Source organism: Urocampus carinirostris, chromosome 2 (genome assembly GCF_059441175.1).
Source record: "Urocampus carinirostris isolate Australia breed hairy pipefish chromosome 2, RoL_Ucar_1.0, whole genome shotgun sequence".
NCBI lineage: Eukaryota > Metazoa > Chordata > Actinopteri > Syngnathiformes > Syngnathidae > Urocampus > Urocampus carinirostris.
The window spans coordinates 27,051,120-27,074,905 of record NC_142350.1 but is presented as its reverse complement, the minus strand read 5'-3'; the positions used below and the strand labels follow the sequence as shown (position 1 = coordinate 27,074,905).

At 39.6% G+C, this 23,786-nt stretch overlaps 2 protein-coding genes across 3 annotated transcripts in view; one reads left to right on the top strand and one right to left on the bottom strand.

Moving 5' to 3' along the window:
• Positions 1 to 6,628, top strand: part of kirrel2 (kirre like nephrin family adhesion molecule 2) — an 84,740-nt gene extending 78,112 nt beyond the window's left edge. Inside the window, exons 11-14 of one of the 2 annotated variants that reach the window (XM_088326084.1) lie at positions 2,186 to 2,293; positions 2,432 to 2,541; positions 3,821 to 3,910; positions 4,011 to 6,628. In XM_088326084.1, the coding sequence (XP_088182210.1) occupies positions 2,186 to 2,293; positions 2,432 to 2,541; positions 3,821 to 3,910; positions 4,011 to 4,502 (800 nt within the window). In that variant the 3' untranslated portion in view covers positions 4,503 to 6,628. Of the gene's footprint in view, positions 1 to 2,185; positions 2,306 to 2,431; positions 2,542 to 3,820; positions 3,911 to 4,010 lie in introns of both variants that reach the window. The other variant, XM_088326083.1, reaches the window with a different exon arrangement.
• Positions 6,629 to 11,837: 5,209 nt separating this feature from the next.
• st14 (ST14 transmembrane serine protease matriptase) overlaps positions 11,838 to 23,786 on the bottom strand; it is a 45,241-nt gene continuing 33,292 nt past the window's right edge. Inside the window, exons 15-19 of the mRNA XM_088326082.1 lie at positions 21,550 to 21,669; positions 20,319 to 20,499; positions 18,125 to 18,393; positions 15,651 to 15,787; positions 11,838 to 12,298 (exon numbers count right to left, since the gene is read on the bottom strand). Of these exons, the coding sequence (XP_088182208.1) occupies positions 12,137 to 12,298; positions 15,651 to 15,787; positions 18,125 to 18,393; positions 20,319 to 20,499; positions 21,550 to 21,669 (869 nt within the window). The 3' untranslated portion in view covers positions 11,838 to 12,136. The remainder of the gene's footprint in view (positions 12,299 to 15,650; positions 15,788 to 18,124; positions 18,394 to 20,318; positions 20,500 to 21,549; positions 21,670 to 23,786) is intronic.

Genomic DNA, 23,786 nt, shown 5'->3' with positions numbered 1-23,786 from the left:
TAGCTTTAATGAATATGTTTGCCCTTATAACATGGATATTGATTAAGGACAAAAGTCAATTAGATGGAGTCATGCGTTTCAGGTCCAACTTATATCCTCCATCACTGTCTCCCAGTCGGATGCAGAATAGCCCCAAAGCGATCAGAAAATTGCTGTAGCCAGTGGAAAGATTTGTTGCACTAGACATCCAAAATAAGGTTCTCCCTGGTAATTTACATCCCTGTGGCAGACTGATGTCTCCGGAGAACGAAGCGGTGGTATCTCCTGGAATCTGTAAATAGATTACCGTCTATTGCTTCATTGCATGTCAAGCCTTGTTACCTTTACTTCGGAGAGATTAGAGAAAATAGCCAGGGTGTGCGATTTCAGATTGGCGGCAAGAACGTACGCCGTTAGTCACGCTTAACTGAGGTTTCATCCAACGATCGCCCGCATCTCAGGGTTTAAATCGATAAATGAGTGTCTTAGTGGGACTACACTAGTGTTTTCATTCTTGTATTAACCCCTTTCTAGCTTTTAAGTCAAGTTTCTGGATAGTCTTTAAATTTAAAACCTATAACAAGAGGCGCCTGTTGCTCTTTCTTTGTCATGCTAGGGGTGTTTTTTCTTTTAATGTTTGAACAATCTACAATGCGTCCAGACCCTTTGGTTGCGGCATATTATCAAATCTTTATTGTTCCGCGGCCTTTGTCATGAAATTAATAGTATATGTGGCTCACAAATTGCGTTGCCTGCAATACAATAAAAAAATCACCATTTCACTAGACAATGGCAGCCCTTTGGCCACCTGGCCCATTGGCTTTCTTTGAGAATTTTAGGCCAGCCCATTTCCGACATGACGACTGCAAATAAAAAATCAAGAAAATACATTTGGAACTTACCAAATGTGGCCCACTTTCTGAAATGTTTATACGCCCCTGCTTTAAGTTTTTTAATGTATTTTAAAAAATATCTGTCGATGGTCTCTGTTATTGTTCAGCGGGCCGAACCAAATGTGGAGGTTGGTCGTAGTTTGGATACAAATGCTTTGGAAAGACTTGTAAAAAAAAAAAAAAAGAGTCCAAATCAAGTCTTGAGTTGTTCATATTTGAGTCACGGGCTTCCCAAAAAAATGGACTAAAGTCTCTCAAGTCTTTATTCTGTTTGTAATATTGGACACCTGCAAAGGAGATAGCATAGGATGCCAGTTCACTACTTTAACTAATAAGCCCTGTTCACATTATTGTCGCTATCGTCCAATAATGTTGCTGTTCCACACCCTTTTAGGCGGATTTGCTTTCTGTGACCTAGGAGAGTTTACCGTATATTTTAGACTACAAGGGTCTCTAAAACCACAAAATGGCCAGATATTTGAACACATTGCTCACCAAAATCACAAAACATTGTATGCAACGGAAATCAATCCCGGGTCACGGGGGTAAGGGTTCCAATACCACCACTAGACCACCAGTGTTACAGATAACATGATAAAAAGTATTAGAGTTATGCTCATTACACCAATTTTACTGTGCCAGAAACAAATGTTAGAAAATGGAAAAAAAGAGAAGACCTTCCTGAAAGACATAAATAAATCCAGTCTGATTTATCATCAAAATCACCCAAAAACTTGTCTCCCTCGTTATGCTCTTTTTGCGTTTATGTCTTTCTGGGGGAAAAAAAATCAGTTTTCTCCATTCTCCAACATTTTTTTCTGGCATTGGAAAATGAGAGTAATAATAAGATAAAATTGAATGCCTTTTAATGTGTGATCTGCATCATTAGTGGTTAGATGTCAGCTTTTCACCACTGCGACACGTGTTTGATTCCCATTGCACGCAATATTTTGCAATTTTTGACTAAAACGGGTCATAATTTAAACAGCATTTAAAAACAAATGAAAAAATGCAGAAGAACTTCTTGTAGTTTTAATTTCATGCGCCTTATAATCCAGAGCACCTTACATATTTTTGGGGGAGTGCACTTTATAACCTACTGCGCCTTAAAGTGTGGAAAATACGGTAATTGAAAAGGGATCGGTGGGCAGCTTTTTGATTACATTTGGAATTACACATTGTGGGAGTTTTTGGTTTCGTCCTCTCATTCCTTTTGCATGTTCAGATTTCATGTATGTCTTCTCTCATTTTGTGTGCCTGCCTAACTACAACCTTATCATAACCAACCCGTGGTCCCTTTATTGTCATTGCAGAAGCCCCGCCTATGTTGTTAATCGTTGGAGGTTCGGTAGGCGGCGGCATCGTCCTGATCATTTGCGTCATTGCACTCGTGTCCATTTGCTGCAGGCACACAGGCAAAGGTGAGCTTAACGGTCAGTATGGTGCCGAATGGATCACTCGCCAATTTCGCAAATCAAACAACCGCAAATGCCATGTCATCTCAAATTGATTCTTACCCTCACGTCAAATAACGGCCTATGTTTTTCCATTTCCTGCAGGAAAAAGATGTACCCGGCTCTCGAAAAGTGACATCAGAGTGCAAATCGTTCACAGCGATCACAATGCGACACGTGGGAACGATGATGAGGAGGACGTCAAAGAGCCGATGGTAAAAAAAAAAAAAAAATCAAATTAATTAAAACTCAAATTCAGTGTTACCGACACATAAAAACCATCCCCTAATACTGCTTCAATATAGTCACATGATAAAGGAAATGATAGAAAATGTGTACACCGACCTGTGAAAGCAGTAAACCTTTCATATTTCTTGGCTTGTGCAATCATGAGCGCTTGCGTACGAACCTGGCTTCAAACCACTTGAGGATCTCCTTGTCCATTTATGGGTAATGTCCAAGATGTTTTTCCTCCCTCCAGGCAGTTTTTGAAAAATACATTTACAAAAAAAGTGACCAAAATTCAGCACACTTTGACTGGAATTTCTGTGCTTAGTCGTTCTTGTAAAAGCAACGCTCCCCCTACCATTTTGCCACTGGTGACACACAATCAAATATGTCCATATAAGCTGACTACCTATTTTCAGTATTTTAGTTCACGATTGTAAGTTCATCTTAGTTGCAAATATATACGGTGGGGATAATAACTACTTGAGGAGAAATTAAGTAGTCTTGTACTTTGTGCTTGAGACGGCGCCCCCATAATTGTAATCAGTTGTACTTTGTTGGTAAAAATAAACACCCTTATGGCATTGACAATACCGGATATAGAGATGTATGTGACAAAGAGGGCGAAGCAAGAGTACTCAATGGTAAGATGACACTCCAATTAATGCTCTGCATTTGTAAAGTATCGGAGTAACATATTCAAGTACCAAATAGTAACGATAGTAGAGTTACAGCATAACACGCTACAGTACTCCTTACCGAGAAATGTAATTACATTCCTTTGCAATGTGGTAGTCCCAACATTGATTTTGAACAATAGTTATATGTGATTGGTTGTATTCAGACGAGTTGTTTTTATTACAATGACTTTAAAACTGACTGACAGGATAACCAAACAAAAAGGATACATCCCTCCATATTACCATTTGTGATCTACACTGGGAATGCGTGTTCCATGAATACCATAGTTGTTCTATTTATAGTCCTTACAATTTGAGTTTTCCTTTTAGCCCTTGATAAGTTATCTTTTTTAGGTTTGTCTCATTTTATTCTCATTTGTTCTTATTATTTAAGTCATCTAGTTCTCCCCCTGGATTTTCTTGTACTTAAAGAATTACAAGAATAATTAGATTAAGTTCTTTTCACTTTACTCTGCTAAAATAGGGTAACCTTGTTGATAGACATGGAACAAGAATCGTCCTGTCCTCATTCAAGTAGTCCTTTTCGCTGTGTTAATTCAGCAAAATATGCGTGGTCTTCCCTCAGGCTCCGAATAGTAGCGAGTCTCCGGGGACTTCTCGCACAGAACACAGTGATCTCTTAGAAGAGGAGGAGGATGAGCGCTCGGACATCAAGGTAAACACTTGAAAAAGCCTGCCAAATAGCAAGAACGTGTACTATTCATTTGAATATCTGAGAAGATGTTGAGTACTCAAGAGACTTCTGTTCCCTCAAGGATCCCACCAACGGCTACTACAATGTGCGAGGCCACGAAGACCGCCACATCCGCGGTGGCGGTTTCTCCGAGTACGTCCCCAACCCTCGGCCGGTTTACACACCGTCCCAGCTGCCATCCACAAGTCCCATCTACGGCCAGCACGGCACACAGCCGAGGGTCTACGACTTCGCCCACCGCTACGCCACCAACACCCTGAACCAGTCTTCGTACGAGCAGCAGCAAGCCAGCCAGCAGCAAACCTCCCAACCGGCCACCATCTACCCTGCCGACGCTGTGTACAGCGGCTCCGCTTACCTACCGGCGACTTACGGCCGCGCCTTCACCAGTTATGTCAAACCGGCCTCTTATGAGAAAGTGGATGCCTATGACCAGTCAGATGAGGCCAGTAAGGTGTCTGGTTCATCCCGCTTCTCTTACGCTTCTTCGCAAGTGTCCTCACAACAGTCGGACTATGGTCGACCCTCGCAACGTATGCAGACGCATGTTTGATTCGGTGACGGAAAGGGAAAGTCGTTGCCATCGTACACTCGTGCGGAAACACTAACAAGAACAGTCTTTGACTACTTTTGGACAGGCGTTACGAGGAAGTCACAGACGGCACTCTGTGCGGTGAATGGATCAGCACCGATGCTTAATAAAAGCTGAAAATTCTAGCAGATCTTGATGCTCAAATGAAACTCCGTATTTAAGAGCGATACCTCAGCTGATTATCTCTGCAAGATTGGCTTTGTGATCCAAACGTGGGGATACTCACTCGGTGGACTCAAAAAGACTGCAAAACCGCTGCAACATGATGTTCCTGCAGCTCAAGACATCGACAATGGACCATTTTTCGTCTTGCTGTTTTGGGTTGGCATGCAAAAGAAGTACTAAGCACATTTTTGCATCCATTACCAACTAAAGACAGAAGTTAGCCTCAGAAACAAACTAATCTGCTTAACTTTGGAACTGGACAGTAGAAAACAACCGGACCACAACCATTAAAATGAGTCGCATTTGCGCCTTGATTCGGAAGCAATTGAGAGTTTTAACAAACAAAAAAATCAAACGCCCATAAAAACCCAAAGATAGTAACTATTTTACAGGGTCGGGGTCCCAGTACTGCTATCCTCCCCCGGTACTGTTTTCTAGTGTTTTGTGATTTTGGAATGAGGGGAAAAAGTAGGGTATTACTCGAACAATCAAAAGTGAATGTTTGTACGTTACACGGCGGCAACCTTGTACTTGTACGCAACTTGAAATTAGGGTGAGGGGCAACACGCCAGGCAATTGTCCGATGGATGGTTTATGTCAGGGGTTGGGAATGCCATTTATGGCTCGGGAATATGAATTTGACCAATACACATTTCCCTGTGCCGTCTTAAATGGCGGTTTTAGCACATGTAAAGCCGAAGCAACACCGAAAAGGTTCATAAAGGGCACAATTTTAACTACAGTTCATAATCACGGGGTTGTACCAGCATACCCCATTTTGGCAGTAAGTCACTAAAAGTCCTTTTAACAGAAGCTCATTAAACTGTGTATGTTCACCGTTCATATACTTTATGATGAAAACCGCCAAAACGCCAGCAAACCACCCAGAGCAATTTGATTGGGTGAGTGGGTAAATCTGCGCACACAGCTCAAAGCACTCCTTTTGCCCTCTCGCTCAGTGCAGCCTATGTCCAAGGTAAATATAATGATATTCTTATTGTTTGCAGTAATTTGTGACATTTATACGAAAGAACAATGCTTGCACTTCGTTTATTTGAAAAAAAAAAAAAAAAAGTCAATGAGCCTAATATTTAAAAGTAATTAAGGGAGATAAAATTAAGTAATGCTCTGGCATTATTATTTCATAGATTTGATCAAATTATCAAATGACACAGAGTGAAATAAATTGTGCTGGAGAGTTAATGTTTGTCTGGATGTCTGGAGAGGTTTGGCATTTTAAAATATATCCCGAGGTTGATTTTTTTTTTTTTTTTTTTTACATATATTTTTTGATATTTTTCCTTCTATGCTTTTTCCGGTCAAAAAGGTTCCCAACCCCCAGGTTTACATTCAAATCAAATGGTCCCAAAATGTTTACAAGTAACAGTACTACCCTGGAAATTCGTGTACAAATAGCCTAAGCCCACGTTTTCTCTCTGTTGCATGCAAATGATGTGTCTAGTGAAAACCTCCCGCATTTAGCGTCATGGTCATTCCATGTTTGAAACGTTCGTTTTGGCACCTGACGTAATTGCATTCTACCTTGTGGACGTTTCTGTGTTGAAGCCTGTACTGCCATTTGACGCTTGTTACCAGGCAGCCTGATGAAAACAAGAACTTTATAGTGGAGGCAGAACAAATCATCGCTTGTCTTTATTTTTATATTTTATATATGCCTTAATGTACAGCGTGTAAGCTGCTCTATTGTAAAATATCTTTATATAATATGTATCTTTCTTGATTTTTTTCTTTGAAGCCACTTTTCTTGCTTACATTACCAATCAACGAATGCTCGTTTGTTTTTATTTGATCCCGACTAATTGCCATTTGCTTATTCTTTTAATATTGTATTAAGAATTGTGTTTGCAAAAAACTACCATCGCTTGTATCTTTGTACACATATTTATATTTAAATAAAACCATTTCCGATAAAGTCGGCCGTCAGTGTGGAATTTTGTGCAGTGCTTCACACCTAGCAAGAGAGATGAATACGTAAATTAACAGGCGCTGTTTATGTTGATTTCCCCACTCCCCCCGCCGTGCTGCACTTTTAATGAAGACAGATGCAATATCGTGCAAACCTCGCCGCACGTGTACGCTCCACCCAGAACACGGCATGCCTTTCTCTCAGGATATAAGCCAGAGCGGCGACCAAAGCAGGTATTACTGACGATGGTAGTTCGTCTGTCACTTGCAGTCCCAAGGTAAGCCCATGCAACGTAATGAACATGCCCGTTACCTCCAGAGAATTTCTTTCTTGCTTGCTCTTCCAATCAAATGATGAATAAGATGTAGGGGAGGGCACAGGCGCATTTGACTTCGGATACGTTTTTGTTTAACCTTCCCAGAATAAAGTGCAGTATCACCTCCACTGCACTATGTAGCAGTGGCATTCTCTTTAGCTGAGTGTTTTTTTTTCAGCCTCCACACAGTGCACTAAGCACAGATTAAAGGCATTGAGTATGAAGTGTAGACATGAAGTGTAGCAATACCACAAGTGACCCATGAAAATTAATATTTAACACAAGACGCAGAGAAAGATAAAGACAGCTGGGTAAGAGACAAAGGTCTATGCCCAAAAGAGGAAGTTTAAAAAAGCGTACGTAGCACTTCACTGCGACTAAAGAGGGAGACGGGCAGACAGTTGTGCGTTGCTGTGTCAGAAAATAATTGAGAAGCACTGATTTAACCTGACTATCTTATTTTTCCCTTTTGAACCTTTATCATTCGTTTATCCTGGAGTGCTATGCAATGTTCCCTCTAACCCTAAGTGTGGCAACTAAATCATTATTATCATTTGTTTTTACAATTCTTGCACAAGATTTCCATTTCTTTTATTCCTGGTATCTTTTGTTGCATAATACTGACATTTTGGGGGGCTTATTTCGTCAGTTGCAAGATACAGAACTGTATTTACCGGTCATCACAGTTATTTAGTGGAAGTGCAATGTTGGCAACAAGATTGACTTGGTATAATTGGAAATTATTTGAATGCAACACAGACTTTTTCTTCTTCTTCCCTGTTTTTTTCTATTTTTTTTTAATTCCTTTAAAAAATCTCATTGTGTTTATTTTTTCCTAGCTTTTATTTTTGTTCTCTATTTACTTTTTTCCCTTTGTATCTTTCTTTTCCTTGTTTTCTGGCTTTTTTTTCTGAATCTTTTTTCTCTTGCTTTTGTTTTTTTCTCAGCTTTTCACTGCTTTTTCATTTTGGTATTTTTTTCATTTTTGTCCTATTTCCCCCCCTTCCTTTAAGTCATTTTGTGCACAATTTGACATAATATTTGGTCGTGTAGCGATTAAAGAAGCAAAAACAACCTGAAGAGCCGTTTGGGACCCGAAAGAGCCGGTGCTCTTTAGTGAGCCGAGCCAAAGATGCCGGTTCTTGAAAAACTCTGACTTTACTCAACTTCGTTTGACACTGAGCTCAAAATACCGCATTTAGAAAACAGCGTCAGGGGAGCCCGTGTATTTTTACCTTCATGCACTGTAATTTTGACTTACTACGCTTCTTAATTAGCAATTTAGAGCCCTGATTTTTGTGAGCTGGCTAGATTTTCTTGTGCGCCGAGAATGTGCAGTCAGTGCGCGATTGCCCACGCGCGCAGTTTAGAGGGAACATTGGTGCTATGTATAATCTTGTTCCAAACAGTGCTCACTACGCTAGCAATGACAAAACAATTCAATTCACTTAAAGTACCGTATTAAGTTGTTAAGGAACACACTTAGTCCAGTCCTACAGAGAGAGTAATACAAAAACCACAAAGTAACGGAATTTGTAAACAAAAATACAAACAGCGTGACAAATTAGGGTTACAGACAGAAATTCTACAGTGTGCGCCTCATGGACTGGAAATAAATAAAATCAAAAATACATAGTCACAATGAAATACGTTTACGTAGGGTAAACACTCAACTAATCAATTGTTTTTAGTTATAAAACCAGATTTCCAACTATTTCTGTTCTATTCATTTGTTTTATAAAATATTTTTAATGCAATCCTTGCTCTTACTGTTCTTTCAATGTCTTAAATTTCAGCGTGCCTTCTACAGACACCCCTCGCTACTTTGGTTATAGCAGTATTTTGGATTTTTGGACATGCACCTCATAGTCCAGAAAATATGGTATATACAGCAGAACCTCGGTTCTCGACCATAATCCGTTCCAGAACCCTAATCGAAAACCGATTTGTTCGATCACCGAAATCATTTTTCCCAATAAAAATAATGTAAATCGTTTTAATCCGTTTCAACACCCTGAATGTTTACCTTGAATGTTCTGCGTAAACATAATGCTAACCCAGGCTAATCGTACGTTCGCGTTATCGTATTATTCCGTACGAAAGATTACGCTAACATGAACGTGTAAAAATAACAAAAAAAGGATAAAGAAAAGAATTATGAATAGGATTTCTTACCTTTGTGGTGGTCAGCAGAAGGAGCAGGTGGACAGTGGGGTATTCCCTAGCAAGATCAGACACTCGCACACCTCCTTCATAGTCTGCTATTATTTCTTTCTTAAATGCAATAGTTGTACGCACTACTTTTTTTTTTTCCACCTATAGCAACTTTGCTGCTTGCACTGACTTTCTTCGGAGGCGTAATTAGGGGCTAAAACACTTCGTACACTTATATTAAAAGCGAAAGCAAAACAAAGCACGTCCACACGCGATAACGGTTGGTCACGAAAAGAGTGATCTACACCCGTATGCCGCTCAGCATCGCACCCTAGCATATGCACTCACGCATTACCGGCGTTCAAACTCCGATTTTTTGACCCAACGGCGAAGCAAAAATTTCTCGACATTTTTGGTCGGACTCCGATTTGTTCGAACTGAGAGGAGTTCGAAAACCAAGGTTCCACTGTACTCTATATACATGTTCACTGTAAACAATTCTGTATCATTTTTCTTTTAGCAAGTATTTGATTCCCCTATATTCAAAAACAAAGCTCTCTAAAGGACCATTTCCATCAAATGGAACTAAAGTACCAGCAAATGTTTTAGTCTTTTACAAAAAGACATTTATCAGACTTAATGATCAAAGAAGATGTTAGAGTTTTTTAATCAAACGTAATGGGAGATGGAAAAAGAGGAAAAACTGACAAACAGAAGAATTTTGATCCTGAATATCCCGGTAAGTGATTTCCCAGCCTTTTACTTTTGGGGTTTCACTTGAATTGATGAATTTTACGTCCTCTCACAATCAAATTTAAACAGTTTGTTCCTATTGAGACAGTGTGTAAGGTTCAGTGCCTCCTAGTGGTACAAAAAACTGTCAGTAAAGTATTCAGTAATGGGAGAAGAACATTGATTTGAATACTAGGCAAAAATACATCTATAAAAAAAATCATAGGTCGAGCAATGAGCATTTATTTTACACAGTGGAATCTGCACTTCAGTCAGCGCCGTGTTTGTCGGGCATCCTGTCATCAAGCTGTGCTGTGTGGCACTGGCCTTTGCTCGCACCAGACGCAGTGTCATCTAGTAGTCAAATATTGCACACTGGGGCTTGAACAAGCCTTTGAGTTTGCCCAAATGTGGAGAAAAAAAGTAGCAAAGAAATTTGACACCAAAAATCATTCTTTAGACCCTACAAAAAGGTTGGTTCATTAATACGGTGTGATATGGTTTTGAAGAAGCATTGGTAATTTTGAATGCTCCCCAAATTCCCTTACCATATTCATAGCCATTGACTGCTATAGACATCATTATTGTTATAATTGCTGAGGTGACATTGAATGATTAATGACATCTGATAAGTTCATTCCGTTTTTAACCATGGAAAATTACATTTTTAAGAGCGTAAAAGGACGAGTTAACTCGTTTCAGAGAGGCACGTTCTGGTGGAGACTGATATTATAGCTCTTATCATAACATTAGTTTGTCGATTAAGAATGTGCGTTTGTGATTGAAAGAGAGCATGATAAGCTCGCTAAAGTGAAAGTGATTAGCTGTTATTGTAACATTAGTTCGTCGATCTGGCTCCAAAACAGGAGTGCCCACACTTTTCAATTCGCCAACTACATTGAAATTTCGATGCACTTTTTTTTTTAAAGTTAATTTAAATCATGTTAGTTTGTTGACATTTTTATTCATTGTAAAAGAAATAAGGGATATATTCAAGTTTTCATGTACCTTTATGAGCACATATTGGTTATCGGCCCCCTCTAAATACTAATAATTGTTATCGGCCCTGAAAACCTCATATCTGTCGTCAAGCCCTAAATTATAATAATTTTTTTATCATTTTTTTGCACACATTTTGTTTTTATCACCAAACGCACCACATAACATGACCTAAGTGGTTAAAAGATATTTAATGTCTTTCTATATCTGGGTGTTCGTTATTGGACACAAAGGAGAATGCTTAGGATGCCAGTTTGTAATTTTGACGATTTTACAATAATAACATCATTGTCACCATAAGCCAATCAAGTTGCTGTTCTTTAAAATTCACACCCTTTATCACAACCTTTAGGGCAGATCTGGTATTTGAAACCTAGATTTGATAAAAAGGACACACCAATCAGTAACAAATAGTAGCTCTCAACTTTAAAAAGGTTGGTGAGCCCTGAACTAAGTGGTTTAAATACATATTCTATATACTGGTATACACCTAATGTCTTGGACTTGCAGATTTAATATTGGACATCTGCAAAAGAGGTTGCATAGGATGCCAGTTGATTGTTTTGACTATTTTTCACTGTTCATGTTAGTCACTTTTGGCTAATAATTTTTGTGTATTTTGATAACCACACCCATTAGAGCAGATCTGCTTTTGTAAAATTGTAGATTTAATGAAGAGAAAAGGTTTATAGGAGAGCTTTTGGAACAGATTTGAAATGTTGCATTGTTAGGGATTTTATAGCGGTCCCATTCTTCTTGCAAATTTAAAACTGATGTGTTCTTTCCTTATTTTGAGTCTTTAGTAAACTATAAATATATCAGTTTTGTATCATGGTATATTTATGCATGCACATCTTAGGACTTTTAAAACAGGTTGGAATTTCTTATCTGAGGTTTTGGTTCTCTCCTGTTCTCTTTGGGATTTCAAAATCCTTTGGGGTCTCCCTAATTAGAGTGTCAACTAAACTATAAACTTGTCAAAACAACAATCACTCTTCAAAAATGTAGGTACTCTACATATTTTATCATTGTCTTAAAATTTATTTGAAAACATTGATAAGACTGGAACGATCACAATAAATGTGCTTCGACGCAAATGTGTGTGTCGTGCATCTAGCGGGAGCTGCAAAAAAAAAAAAAAATCATGTAGAGAGTGTGGAGTCCATGAAATGCCTCCTAAGTCCACAGCTGCAAAAAGAGAACATTTTCACATGGGAATGTTTTATCTCCACATGCATTAACCGGAGCTTTTCTAAACTCCCCCCACCACCACGGTCCTTCTTCCTCTTCTTGGTTAGGTGATCAAATGCCCGTCTCCTTTCGGATCCAATTTCTCAGCTTCGTGACTCGTGTGTAGACGCCGGGCTTGTTGCGGCGAGCGCAGCCTTCGCCCCAGCTTACGATCCCCCCCTGGAACCACTTCCCGCTTTCCTCAAAACACACCAGGGGGCCTCCGGAGTCTCCCTGTAGCATAAAAGAAAGGGTCAATTGTAGGGCTGTGACGATTAGTCGACGTAGACAAAAATCGGTCATTTAAATAGTCAACAATGAATTCAAATGTCGACTGTTGTTGCCAGACATGTTTTTCCAACAGAAGGAGGTATCTACATGAATCTAATCTCTGCCGAGAGTCACTCATGTGAAATAGCATTTCTGTCTTGAGCGGTAACACAAACATACAGAAATGGCGGCGTCAATGTCAAGGACACGTACCAAAATTTTTGGGGCATTTTAGCCTGAATACAAAAATAAAAGGCTACTGCAAAGCAAACCTTGCGTATCATGTCGGTAGGTCGGTAACCCACCAACATTTAAAGAGCACTCCGACAGTTGAACGGAACAGAGTCTGACTCGCCTCGGTGAGATTCAAGTAACGTTCAATGCAGCATCCGGTACCGTTTTGAAAGTATGAATTGTACATTTTCCAGTATACGCGTATATTTGATTATAAAAGAGAGCTTGAGCATTGTGCCAGCCTTTTAAACTGACAAACGTATTTGAAATAAAATGCATACATGCGAATAACAAATGTCAGTTGTTAAAACAGTTTCATTTTAAAGTGTTGATAATAATTAAATATGTTGTCCGGATTTTGGACATGCTCCACTTTCTGATGACATCTTCTGCCTTAAATTATTATTGCTGCCTCTGTCAAGCTTCTTTTATGGCGCGTGCAAGTACGTGCATTTGTTGAACGCTCTCGAATAAACTCATTTTTCATCTTTTTGGGGTTTTGGGTTAGCGTTTAGACTATTTTAAAAAAGGCTTTTCACAATGGTAATGCTAAACTAACAAAAAACCTGGGGACAAGCATGAATTCACTCGACGACGCCTCCTCCCCCATGCCTGCTTCCAATGTGTTAAGTGTCCTGAACAGTGTTTCTAAAAGCAGATAGGCACGGTGGGAAAAAAATGATAAAGGCTCTTTGCACTCATCTGGGCGTTGTTAACACATACTTACTAGAGAAAATATTCTACTTTCAACTGGTACCCATTCTACTTGTCTTTAATATCAATTTTCACAGAATGAAATCAACTTTATGCTAAATTTCAGACATCTTTTTATAATTATCAGATTATTTGAATACCGTATTTTCCGCACTATAAGGCGCACCTAAAAGTCTTAATTTTTTTCAAAAGCTGACCATGCGACTTATAACACAGTGCGCCTTATATATGGCTCAATATTAAATTTGCAAGGTCTCGCAACTTACTCAACAGCCGCCGACTAGATTCTCCCCCTAGCGCGAAGTCGTCCGCGGTGTATGCTGGGATTTATATACCGGCGTTTCATTGGCTAACCAATGTGTCAATTATCATTTGAATCGATCACTATTGGCTGAAGTTATTCGGAGCCAAAACAAACCCTCCAATCGGCCGAGTTTAACAATGGCCTAGCAAGTCCGCGGTGTATGCTGGGATTTATATACCGGCGTTTCATTGGCTAACCAATGTGTCAATTATCATTTGAATCGATCACTATTGGCTGAAGTTATTCGGAGCCTCGGATTGGCTAGATGCCCAAAACAAACCCTCCAATCGGCCGAGTTTAACAATGGCGTAGCAAGTCCGCGGTGTATGCTGGGATTTATATACCGGCGTTTCATTGGCTAACCAATGTGTCAATCATCATTTGAACCGATCACTATTGGCTGAAGTTATTCGGAGCCTCGGATTGGATAGATGGCCAAACCAAACCCTGCAATTGGCCGAAAAAGATGTGTCAATCATCATTCAAATCGATCGCTATTGGCTGAAATTATTCAGAGCCTCCAATAGGCTAGATGACCAAAACAAATCTTGCAATTGGCCGAGTTTAGCAATGGCGTAGCAAGCTTAGCAAGCTTGCTAAAGTACACAATAGAGAAACATGTTTTATCAGTCTGTATTTGCAAATAATTTACTCTCCTGGATTTACTTCACTAATGGTTGTAAGAAGACCATGATTGCGCATCATTATTGAACGTGAGAACTTAGGTGAGTTATGCGGCTTTATGTTTTCCCGGTATTTTGTTTTAGAACGATCTTGATGTTGCTGTGATGAGTTGAGTGAATTAAACTCAATTCCAAGTGTTTATTGTCATATGCACAGTAAAGTTGCGAGTGAAAAAGAAAATAGAAACATAGAAATGTTTGGCATTTCTTGAATCCCAAGACTTTAACCTTCCGAATGATATTTGGAACGATGCCATCGGAGTGACATGGTACGGACACCGCATCCGCACGTGTCTACGACACGTATTTGCTTCTTTGCAAGCTTTGGGAATGTTAAGGGGGTAATCAGTTGGACTGAATCATCTGACTGTTTTGTCGACGTTCCCATTGTAGCGCCTTATAATCCGGTGCGCCTTATCTATGGAAGATATAGGACCAAAAACTAATTTTGGGGGGTGCGCCCTATAACCCGGTGCGCCCTATAGTGCGGAAAATACGGTAATCGTTTCAATGGTTAGTGACAATAGTTGGTTATGACCAAGTATCATTAAGGCTGTCTGGAATTTATTTTGGTTATTTCGGCCATGAAAGAGTCAGAAATCATAGTATGAGTGAATATTTTTGGCCCCCTTTGCTTTCAGAAAAACCCAAATGGTTAATATCTGGCAATATGTTCTATATACATATGTGTTAAGACAACGTAATGACAAATTTAAAATGAAAAATAACAAAAAAACTGACCAGGATTTTTAAGGAATGTAATGAAGTAGAGACTGGAGCTGAACATCATTACATTGTAGGACAACATAAACTAGACATATGAACTGTTATAATGCATCTACAAAAAAGTTGGAGTCTTGCTTTTCCGGTTGTCTATTTAATGTCAGCTTTTTTTCACCATGACGAGGCGTTTTATGGGCTTTTGTGCTAGATGGCGAAGCAATTCCTGGAGACCCACATCATACATAACCCATCATTACCTTAATTAATTACCCTGTTGACAATCAAAACTAATATAAAATATACAAACGATTATTATTTTTTTTATTTTATTGCTTATAGGTAGAAAAACTTGCTTTACATTACAGTACTGCCCCGTCAGTGTCATTTCTTGTCTGTGATTGGTCCGTTGCCACTCATGGATGTCAGCAAGATACCATTGTGGGAAGTTGCTGCCACGTTTTGGGTGTGTTGGAGTACTACTTGGATCAAACTCGATTTTTTTTAATGGTCGAATACTTACTACAGTACATAAAATAGTGCTTGTCAAATGGGGACGTCGGCACTTCCACGGTAATAAGATGTTTAAAATAGTCCTTAGTTGCAGCCTTTGTCAGGAGTCCTTGGTTATCAGGCTGGGTGCAAAGAACCTGAATCTTACCTGACAGGCGTCGACACCTCCAGATAGGAAGCCGCTGCAGAGCATCCGCGACGTGACCTGGCCTTCGGTGACGACATTGCACACAGAGTCGTTGATGATTTTCACCGAAGCCTTCTGGAGGAGTTGCGCCTTTTGACCTGAAGAAAAGGGACAACCGGAGTCAACGCTCTGCAATGTTCGCCTCTCAAATCAAAGGTGTTAATGGGCTTGATTAGTGTTTGCTAATGAAGGTTTAACAGGCTCATCGTGGACCGGCGCCTGTCTTGATGTACGGATATGCAGGAGGGGCGGAGCTTGAAAAAAGATGAGAGGGAAGAGAGAAGAATGCCGTGACATGAGAAAGGAACTGGTAGGACATTAAAGGGAAGAGAAAGGATGGGATGAAAAGAAGAAACGTGGAATAATTGGAGATGAAGGGCATTGATGAGTAGCTTTTTGCCAGCGGGACAAAGGAGATGTGCCAGGTCTTAATTTTGATGAGTGGGGGAAATGCAAAGCAGGGAAGCAGACACACACAAAGGACTTGGTCGTTTCCCATAACGTAGAAAGAGTCTGGCAGGATTAATTGGTCCTGCCAGAGTCTCATAAACTTGTATTATCAAACAATATAGTCATACTTTTAAATATATATAAATGCAAAGTTAGATTTCTGAATGTATGAATGATCGCAAATGCAAACGTGTGTATTCGGTCAGTCAAAGAGCCGAGCCCAAAGAACCGGTTGTCCTAGAACGGCAGAATTCCCTAGTTGACCCGACGGTCCCTAAATCTAACTCATGAGATGCACATTACAATAAGCTCCTGTAAACTGTTGAAGAAGAACCAAAATCCCAACATAGCAGCAATCACAAAAGCAGCAGTACTTATATTTAATGCTGTTAATTACCAAATCATGGATGAGTATTTCAGTAATCAAATGTACATCTCATACTTGTGATTTGGTTTGTTTACTTGCCGATATGATACCGTAAATGCTTTCTGGGTTTGAGTTGTTTGGTGTGTTAATGCCTTACATGACTAATATATTTATGATTCAATAGTTTACAAGAGTACACATTCATCATAGATCTAGCTTCTTGGTTTAAAAATGCACCAGATCAATGTGTTTGAATTTAAAATGTACAACATTTTCTTCCGGGCTAGCATGCCCCCGGACCCCTGTAAACTGTCCACCCACAGGGTCTCATAAACTTCTATGCGAAACACTGCACCCATAATTAGGGAATTAAAACTGAAAAGGACAGAATGTGTGGCGTCGTTGCCAAGGATGAGTAGAATCTAATGGCAGGTTTTTGTTTTTTGCCTTTGAAAGAATACAACATCATCACCACTAAATTTGTTTTTCAAGAAAAATATGAAAGCCTCAAGTGATGCAAAGTGTATTTATTGTACAATGTAATAATTTTGGAACACAATTGTTTCTCTCCAGTGATTTAGGATCTAATATCAGTATTATCACACACTGCTGTCCGTCAATATCAAGGCCCAATGTCAAAGCGGGAAAAAAAAACGCAATAAGATAATGAAATTTGTTCTATCTGAGTCAGCTCAAGAGGCTCATCCTGGTACTGGTAAGCATGGAAACCAGTACAATCTGTTTTATGTGGGGAAAAACACCTCAACCCCCAAAGAAAGCCTGGGGAGAGGAGGGCGCCGCCAGGCTGTGCTTGTTCAAGTGATCAATGAACCGTGATCTGTGTGAACTAGGATTGCGCAGTTTTGCCTAAAATCCCTCACTGTATCACGGTTTGCTTTGTGGTTTTCATTACTTTGCAAATTATAATTGTGCATCGTGTTCTACACCCTTATTGGCCTGTGGCCAAAAGTTATTTGTACAAAAATGTCCAGTGTTTTTATTTGTTAAAGTTTGTTAAAATGAAAGAGTCATATTAGACCAAGAAAGTCATGTTATGAGATGCAAAAAAATATGTAAGCTTTATATAAAAGGCAACACATAGCGCCTATATACTCTGTATGTATTTAGATTCATTGGAAAATGTGAAAAATTATCGTGTCATGTTATTCCTCCCACCAAAAAAACAAATTTTCCATTATCAAACATTTCACTAAAAGCGTCAGGGAGCCACGAGGAAATGCCAAGAGCCCCTCCTTGCTGACCCCCGTGTTGAATAAATACTTGAGCCTGCAAATAGGGTTTGTTTTTTGGTTTCAATGTAGAATATTTGATAAATAAATGTTTCTACGTTGCGGGTTTTGACTATTACAAGTCCTTTATGGAACGCAGCCCACACAATAAATGAGCGATTACTGTATCATAGAGTGGTATTGTGGAAAACGGGCAAAAGTATGTTACACAAATTGCCCCTTGTAATTGTATTGATAACAACTCATTACGTGAGTAATCACACATTAATCTGAAGAAAAAGCGGCATCGGAAATCCCTAATAATCATCTACTTTAATAATAGAGTTAACCAAAAGCTGGAAAAAGAATATTTGATGCGCGGCGAGTACCTCCTTCTCTGAGCGCGCCCCAACCCGTGACCGAGCAGGACATGCCTGCAGAGAAGACGTGGGAGGGTGCGGGTAGGCAGATGGGTTGGACGGTATCAGTCAATTGCAGAGGCTCGCTGAGTTCCAGCAGAGCGATGTCATAGTCAATGGTCATCTGGTTAAAATCCGGGTGGCTGATGATCCTCTCCACGGGGCGGCGCTGGACATCATTGAGCTTGTACTGGTCCTGCACGCCGCTATACGTTTGCCAGTTGGCCGCCACGTGGTAGCTGTTGCAGCAAAGGAGGGCCCGAGAGTTTATATAAAGGCATCAAAAACTGCAAAAGGATTTACAGTCTTTTCCGCACTATGATGCACACCAGATAAGGAGCACCCTCCAAAAATAGTCTTTAGCCATATATATCAGTGTTTTTCCAACCACTGTGCTTGAGATGTTGTCAGGTTTACCGTGGAAAATCATCGAATTTGTGTGCCTGTGCGGTCTAGCGCACGGCAGAGTAATCATGTACTCTTTCATTTCAAAGGTTTCAGCAGCAGCAGGTAGCTAAGTGCCTTGTGCTTGGAGTCAAGGGAATTAGTGCAGGACAGAGCTGTGGAGGAAGAGCTTTGTATGAGTCTTTCATCGATTCCTGCCTGGATATCGCCTCTGTGTTCATCCAAACAGGACCAGGTTTCACACTGAGTGAGTATGAATAGGAACAAGTATAAAATGCTTTATTCTTTGTGTTTATTTGATTCTTATTCAAGGCATTTAAATATAACGTCAATTTTCAATGTTAAAAACACAAATTGTTAATACTATTTTTTTCACATTTTAACTAGTGTTGCCTCAGGGGATTTGTTTTTCACTAGAATAAATAAATAAATAATAATAAAAACGGTTGAAAAACACTGATGTACAATTCATTCATGGCGCACCAGACGATAATGACATGAATTTAAACAACAGAGCAATAAAGCTTCCATGACCACAGGTGAATTTAATGCAGTGCACTAATATGTTCTGTGGTAAAGTAATAAAACATTGAATGCAATGAGAATCAAACCTAAGTGGTCGCAGTCATAAGTCCACCATGGGTACTATTAATCTGCAAAATGGCATTATAGATTATCCCATTATCACACTATTTTTACTCACGGTGCCACAAAACAGATTTGCATAGTGCTATCCTATAAATTTAACAGTCCCTCCACTTCTTCACTACTGCGTCAATAACCTCTCGGTTTAATATGTATACGTATGTAAAAAGGCTTGTATAGTAATTTATTGAAAGTGTTTTCTCTCTTCCCTAACATTCAGTGGTGAATAAGAGGAGAGACTGTTAAAACTATCAGAATTTAGTATGCAAATCAGTGTTCCTTGCACCGTAAGTAAAAATAGAGTGATTATGAGATAAGTTCTAATGCTTTGTCGTACGTACCACGAACGGCTTTGTGGTTAAGGGCCAGTACTCTGACCACCACTATTTAGGGTTAAATTCTAGTCTACAATGTTCTGTGATTTAAGTCAGTGAAGTCTATTGATTTAATCTGTCATTGCACAATCATTGATTGACTACAGCAAACTATGAAACCTTGAATGGGTAGGCATAAGCATAAATACGGTAATATGTTTCGAAATCACTATATCCAAGTAAACATCATTAGTCTTCACAAGGTGCAATTTACATCCATTGTTTAGCTGCCCTGTCGACACTCCTTATAATGATGTATTGAGAAAGCAAAAGCTGTAAGTGATTCGCATTTGCAGTCTTGTAAATACTTTGATTAAACAGTGTTGTTCTTTTCTGCAAATATCAATATTTAGTGGAAACTTGCAGAAACAATCCCCTTCCAGCTCAATTCTCTCATAGTGTCTTCCAGTTGGGATAGTGCTCCACCTTCAGTTTGTTACAAAGACTGCAGCTTTGTCCTTACTCAAAATGAGATGTAAATGTAGGCCCCCCCTAAGGTTTTGCTGAATTAACACTATCATCAGGGGCTCTTTTTAAGACTTTGAAATTTAGATAATTTGTCCTCTGTTGTGCATAGTTCAATGTTTTTTTTCCCTTCACCGAGAATTGTGCATAATGAGATCTGATAAAATGTCAAATACGCAATGAATATTAAAACACGATAACAGCAGGCAGAAGAGAACCCCTCTGTGTTTAAACATCAAACATATACGCTGCAGTCTTTCAGTGTTGTGACTCACGCTGGGTCTAGGGTGACAAAGCAATGTGCGGCCGAAAGTAGCCACTTTTCAGAGATGATTGAGGCCCCGCAAACGTGTCCGTTGGTCAGGTAGTGCAGGCTGACCTGCCAGGGCCATTCTCCCAGCTCGGCGTTTTGGCCTCCCACGATCCGGTTCAGTTTATACGGCCGTGTGCCGCAGTCTGGGAAGAGAGATGATGGTTGCCTTAAAGCAGTGGCGAACCGTGCATTTTACCCCAAGGCCTTCAGCCCCAGTCTAAATTAGTAATGAGCGGTTTACGAACTGGTCTAAGAACCAGCTCTTGGATGTTCATTTTTCTATTTGTGAGGACTAGAGTGGAGGAGAGGTGATTTGCACGCCCTGTTCTCGTGGACTGCGCAAAACAGGTCCCCTATGCTCCGCGGACGAGCAGGATGTAAAGCCTGTCTTTTGAAATGGCCAAAAAGTTAAACAAGACTGCAATGTATAGACAGAGATAAAGAAAAACAATGAGGGAATGAGTCAGCGAGAGGGAAGCTCGGCCCAAATTTGGAATCGGGTCGTTTTGAGCTTAAAATCTTACCCCCAGGCTGACAGTGGCGGACAAAACCTTTTCCCGCTGCTCGTTTCAGAACTGTCCAACCTTTCACTATTAAATCAACACAACAATATATTTCCTTGTGCAGCTCGGTCTCTTAAAGTTTAAAGGTTGTTGGTGCGATTGCTTTGGTGGATTAACTACAGGAGCTGTCTGGAAGCCGGCTTTTTTCAGTGAGGTGAGCCATTAGAGCCGGATTTCTAAATAGAGCCCTCCTCTTGGGTGCGACCATTTTCCTGACTTTAAAAACACAACATTAAAATTCAAGCTTTTGGGAATTTCAAGCACCCTTACAAACCCTGAAGTTAACTAATAACTATTTTTCAGTAAGATACCCATCACAGGTGAGGAACCATAATAGAAGGCAGAATGTCACATTACATGATCAAAAATTAGCTGCATGCACCAGCCAGACCTTGAGGCAAAATCTGAATAAAGAAATTATACAGATAAAAGCTTCCTTCAGCGAATTAAATAAAAAAAGCACTCAATGCCTGAGGCCCCCCCTTATCTCTCCTTTTTTTTTTTTTTTTTAAACAAAAACAGAGCCCAACATTGCTTTTTTCCCATAATCTCCTTAAAATGACAATGGGGAGATGAAAGCCACTTTCAGCCCGAACGTGGCGGAAAATAAAGATCATAAAGACTACTCACTGCATCCAGCCTCGTCCGATTCATCGGCGCAGTCGTTGATGCGGTCACACTCAGCGTTGACTTTGTTGACGCAATCGCCGCTTCGGCACTTGAAGCTGAAGTCGGAGCAGATGCCCGGGGCTGCAGCGGTCACATGAGGACGAAAACAACACATTCGTTGTTTAAACTGAGCGCCGTCGAGGCAGCCGGTCTTTAGATTTAAGTGTGAATTGCGTTGAGATTGAGGAGGGTTCATTGATTAGGTGTTATCGAGCGGCTCTGACGTTTAGTAGCATTCTTTATTCAAGAAGTGAAAGTAAGGAAAACTCGAGGGCGGCCTTAAGTAAATCAAAAGGAGAGAAAAACTGGAAGAAACTACATATCAATGTGAATTCGGATGCCAGATTGATATTTCCACTTTTACACAAACAGCGTAGTGGCTTTAAAAGCAATGGACATAGTTTGGATTCAAGTAGGCTAGTAGCAAATGAGTAAGGGGTGTGGTTTTCAACCTGAGGGCAGGGGTACAATAGTGTGCCGTGAGACCTTGTTTAGTATGTCACAGGATGTTGCCCAATTTTATATTTCAGGGTTGGTACACCTTTTAAGGACTTTTAAGGTCAGATTTCCAATTTCTCCAGTACTATTAAAAGAAAAAAAACTGGTGTAATTCATGTATATTGCAGACTCCAAAATATATGCGCGATTTACATATGCAAATTTTATTTTGTGTGTGCATTTCTCAAGACATGATTTTCAGATCTTGATTAAACTGAAAGTATCTGTAGATCTGAACAATACGCGTTTAAATATATTTGAGGCAAATCTCTTACCCTATAGGTGTTGGGTAATATGTACCTTACATTTTCAGTTGCAGGAAGTTCTTCCCATTACAATTTACCACTGGAAAACACAGACTTCATTTTTTGCATGGTTGAAAATTGATCCGTTATCCCTACACTAATACACATTTGGCAGTGCCCTGTTTAGGTGTAGCATGCACCGGTCCTATAGGGGGCGATGACACTTCATAGGACATTGCCATACAAACTAATGCCAGCTGCAGTTAATCACAAGGTAAATGGTAAATGCAATGGCAAAGCCAAAAACACCATAGAGCAGTGGAAGCCTTACTTTTAAGCAGACTTATTGAGAAAACATGTAGACAATTTCAAGCATTTACAAGCAATTAACCCGAAATTTAAGCACGTTGACCCTTGAAAACACAACATTAATATTTAAGAATTTTGAGGGATTTAAGCGGCTGTGCAAACCCAAGAAAAAAAGCATGCCATTGTTCAGTATTATTACTTTCTTTCAGTGATCAGTCGAGTGACTGCAACATTCACCCATAAAGGTAGAATAATTATTATTTTTTAGTAAACAATCAGCTCATGAGGTAGGACAGGACAATCTATTCAGTGTATTTGTATTTTATCTGTGTAAAACTTGACAGAACTCAAAGTTTGGGTGAGCGTCATACACATGGCTTTACGACAGGATATTAAATTGTGCATTGGGCAGTCGAAAATATCGCTGACAACAATTGCAAAACAACTAGACACAACAGGAATTGAACCGGTATCGCGGCAGTGAAAGCACCAAATCCTAACCTCTAGACCAGTGTTTTTCAACCACTGTACCACAACACAGTATAAATTAACCCTATTGTGCCGTGGAAAATCATCCAATTTGTTTGCCTGTGTGGTCTAGTAAAAGCTATCCTTCATTTGGATTTACAAAGGCTCCGACTAGTGGTGTACCTCAGGGTTTTTTTTTTTCAAAAAAAAAAAGGTGCTTTGGCTCAAAAAAGGTTGAAATGCACTGCACTTGACTACTAGGGACATAGATGAATTATACATAAATACAGAAGGACATAAGATTTCATATCATCACACTATTTTTAATTCACAGTACCAGAGACAAATGTAAGACAATGGAGAAAACAGTCGCCCAGGAAGATATCAATAAATAAAAGCACAACAAGGGTAACAACTCTTTGGTGTATCTGATGATGAATGGGGAAATCAAATGAATAGATTGTACATTTTATGTTGGTATTGTGTTCATAGTTTACATTCTCAATGAATTATTTTAATCATGGCCGCGCATATACAACAATGTCACTTACAATGCTTAGTTTTAGCTCAGAAAACGTGTAACTGATTTTGTATTTAAAAAGTAGGGGGGCGGTTTATACACGAATAAAAATGGTAACTCAGTTTAATAGATTTTAAAATATTGCACATAATTTAGCT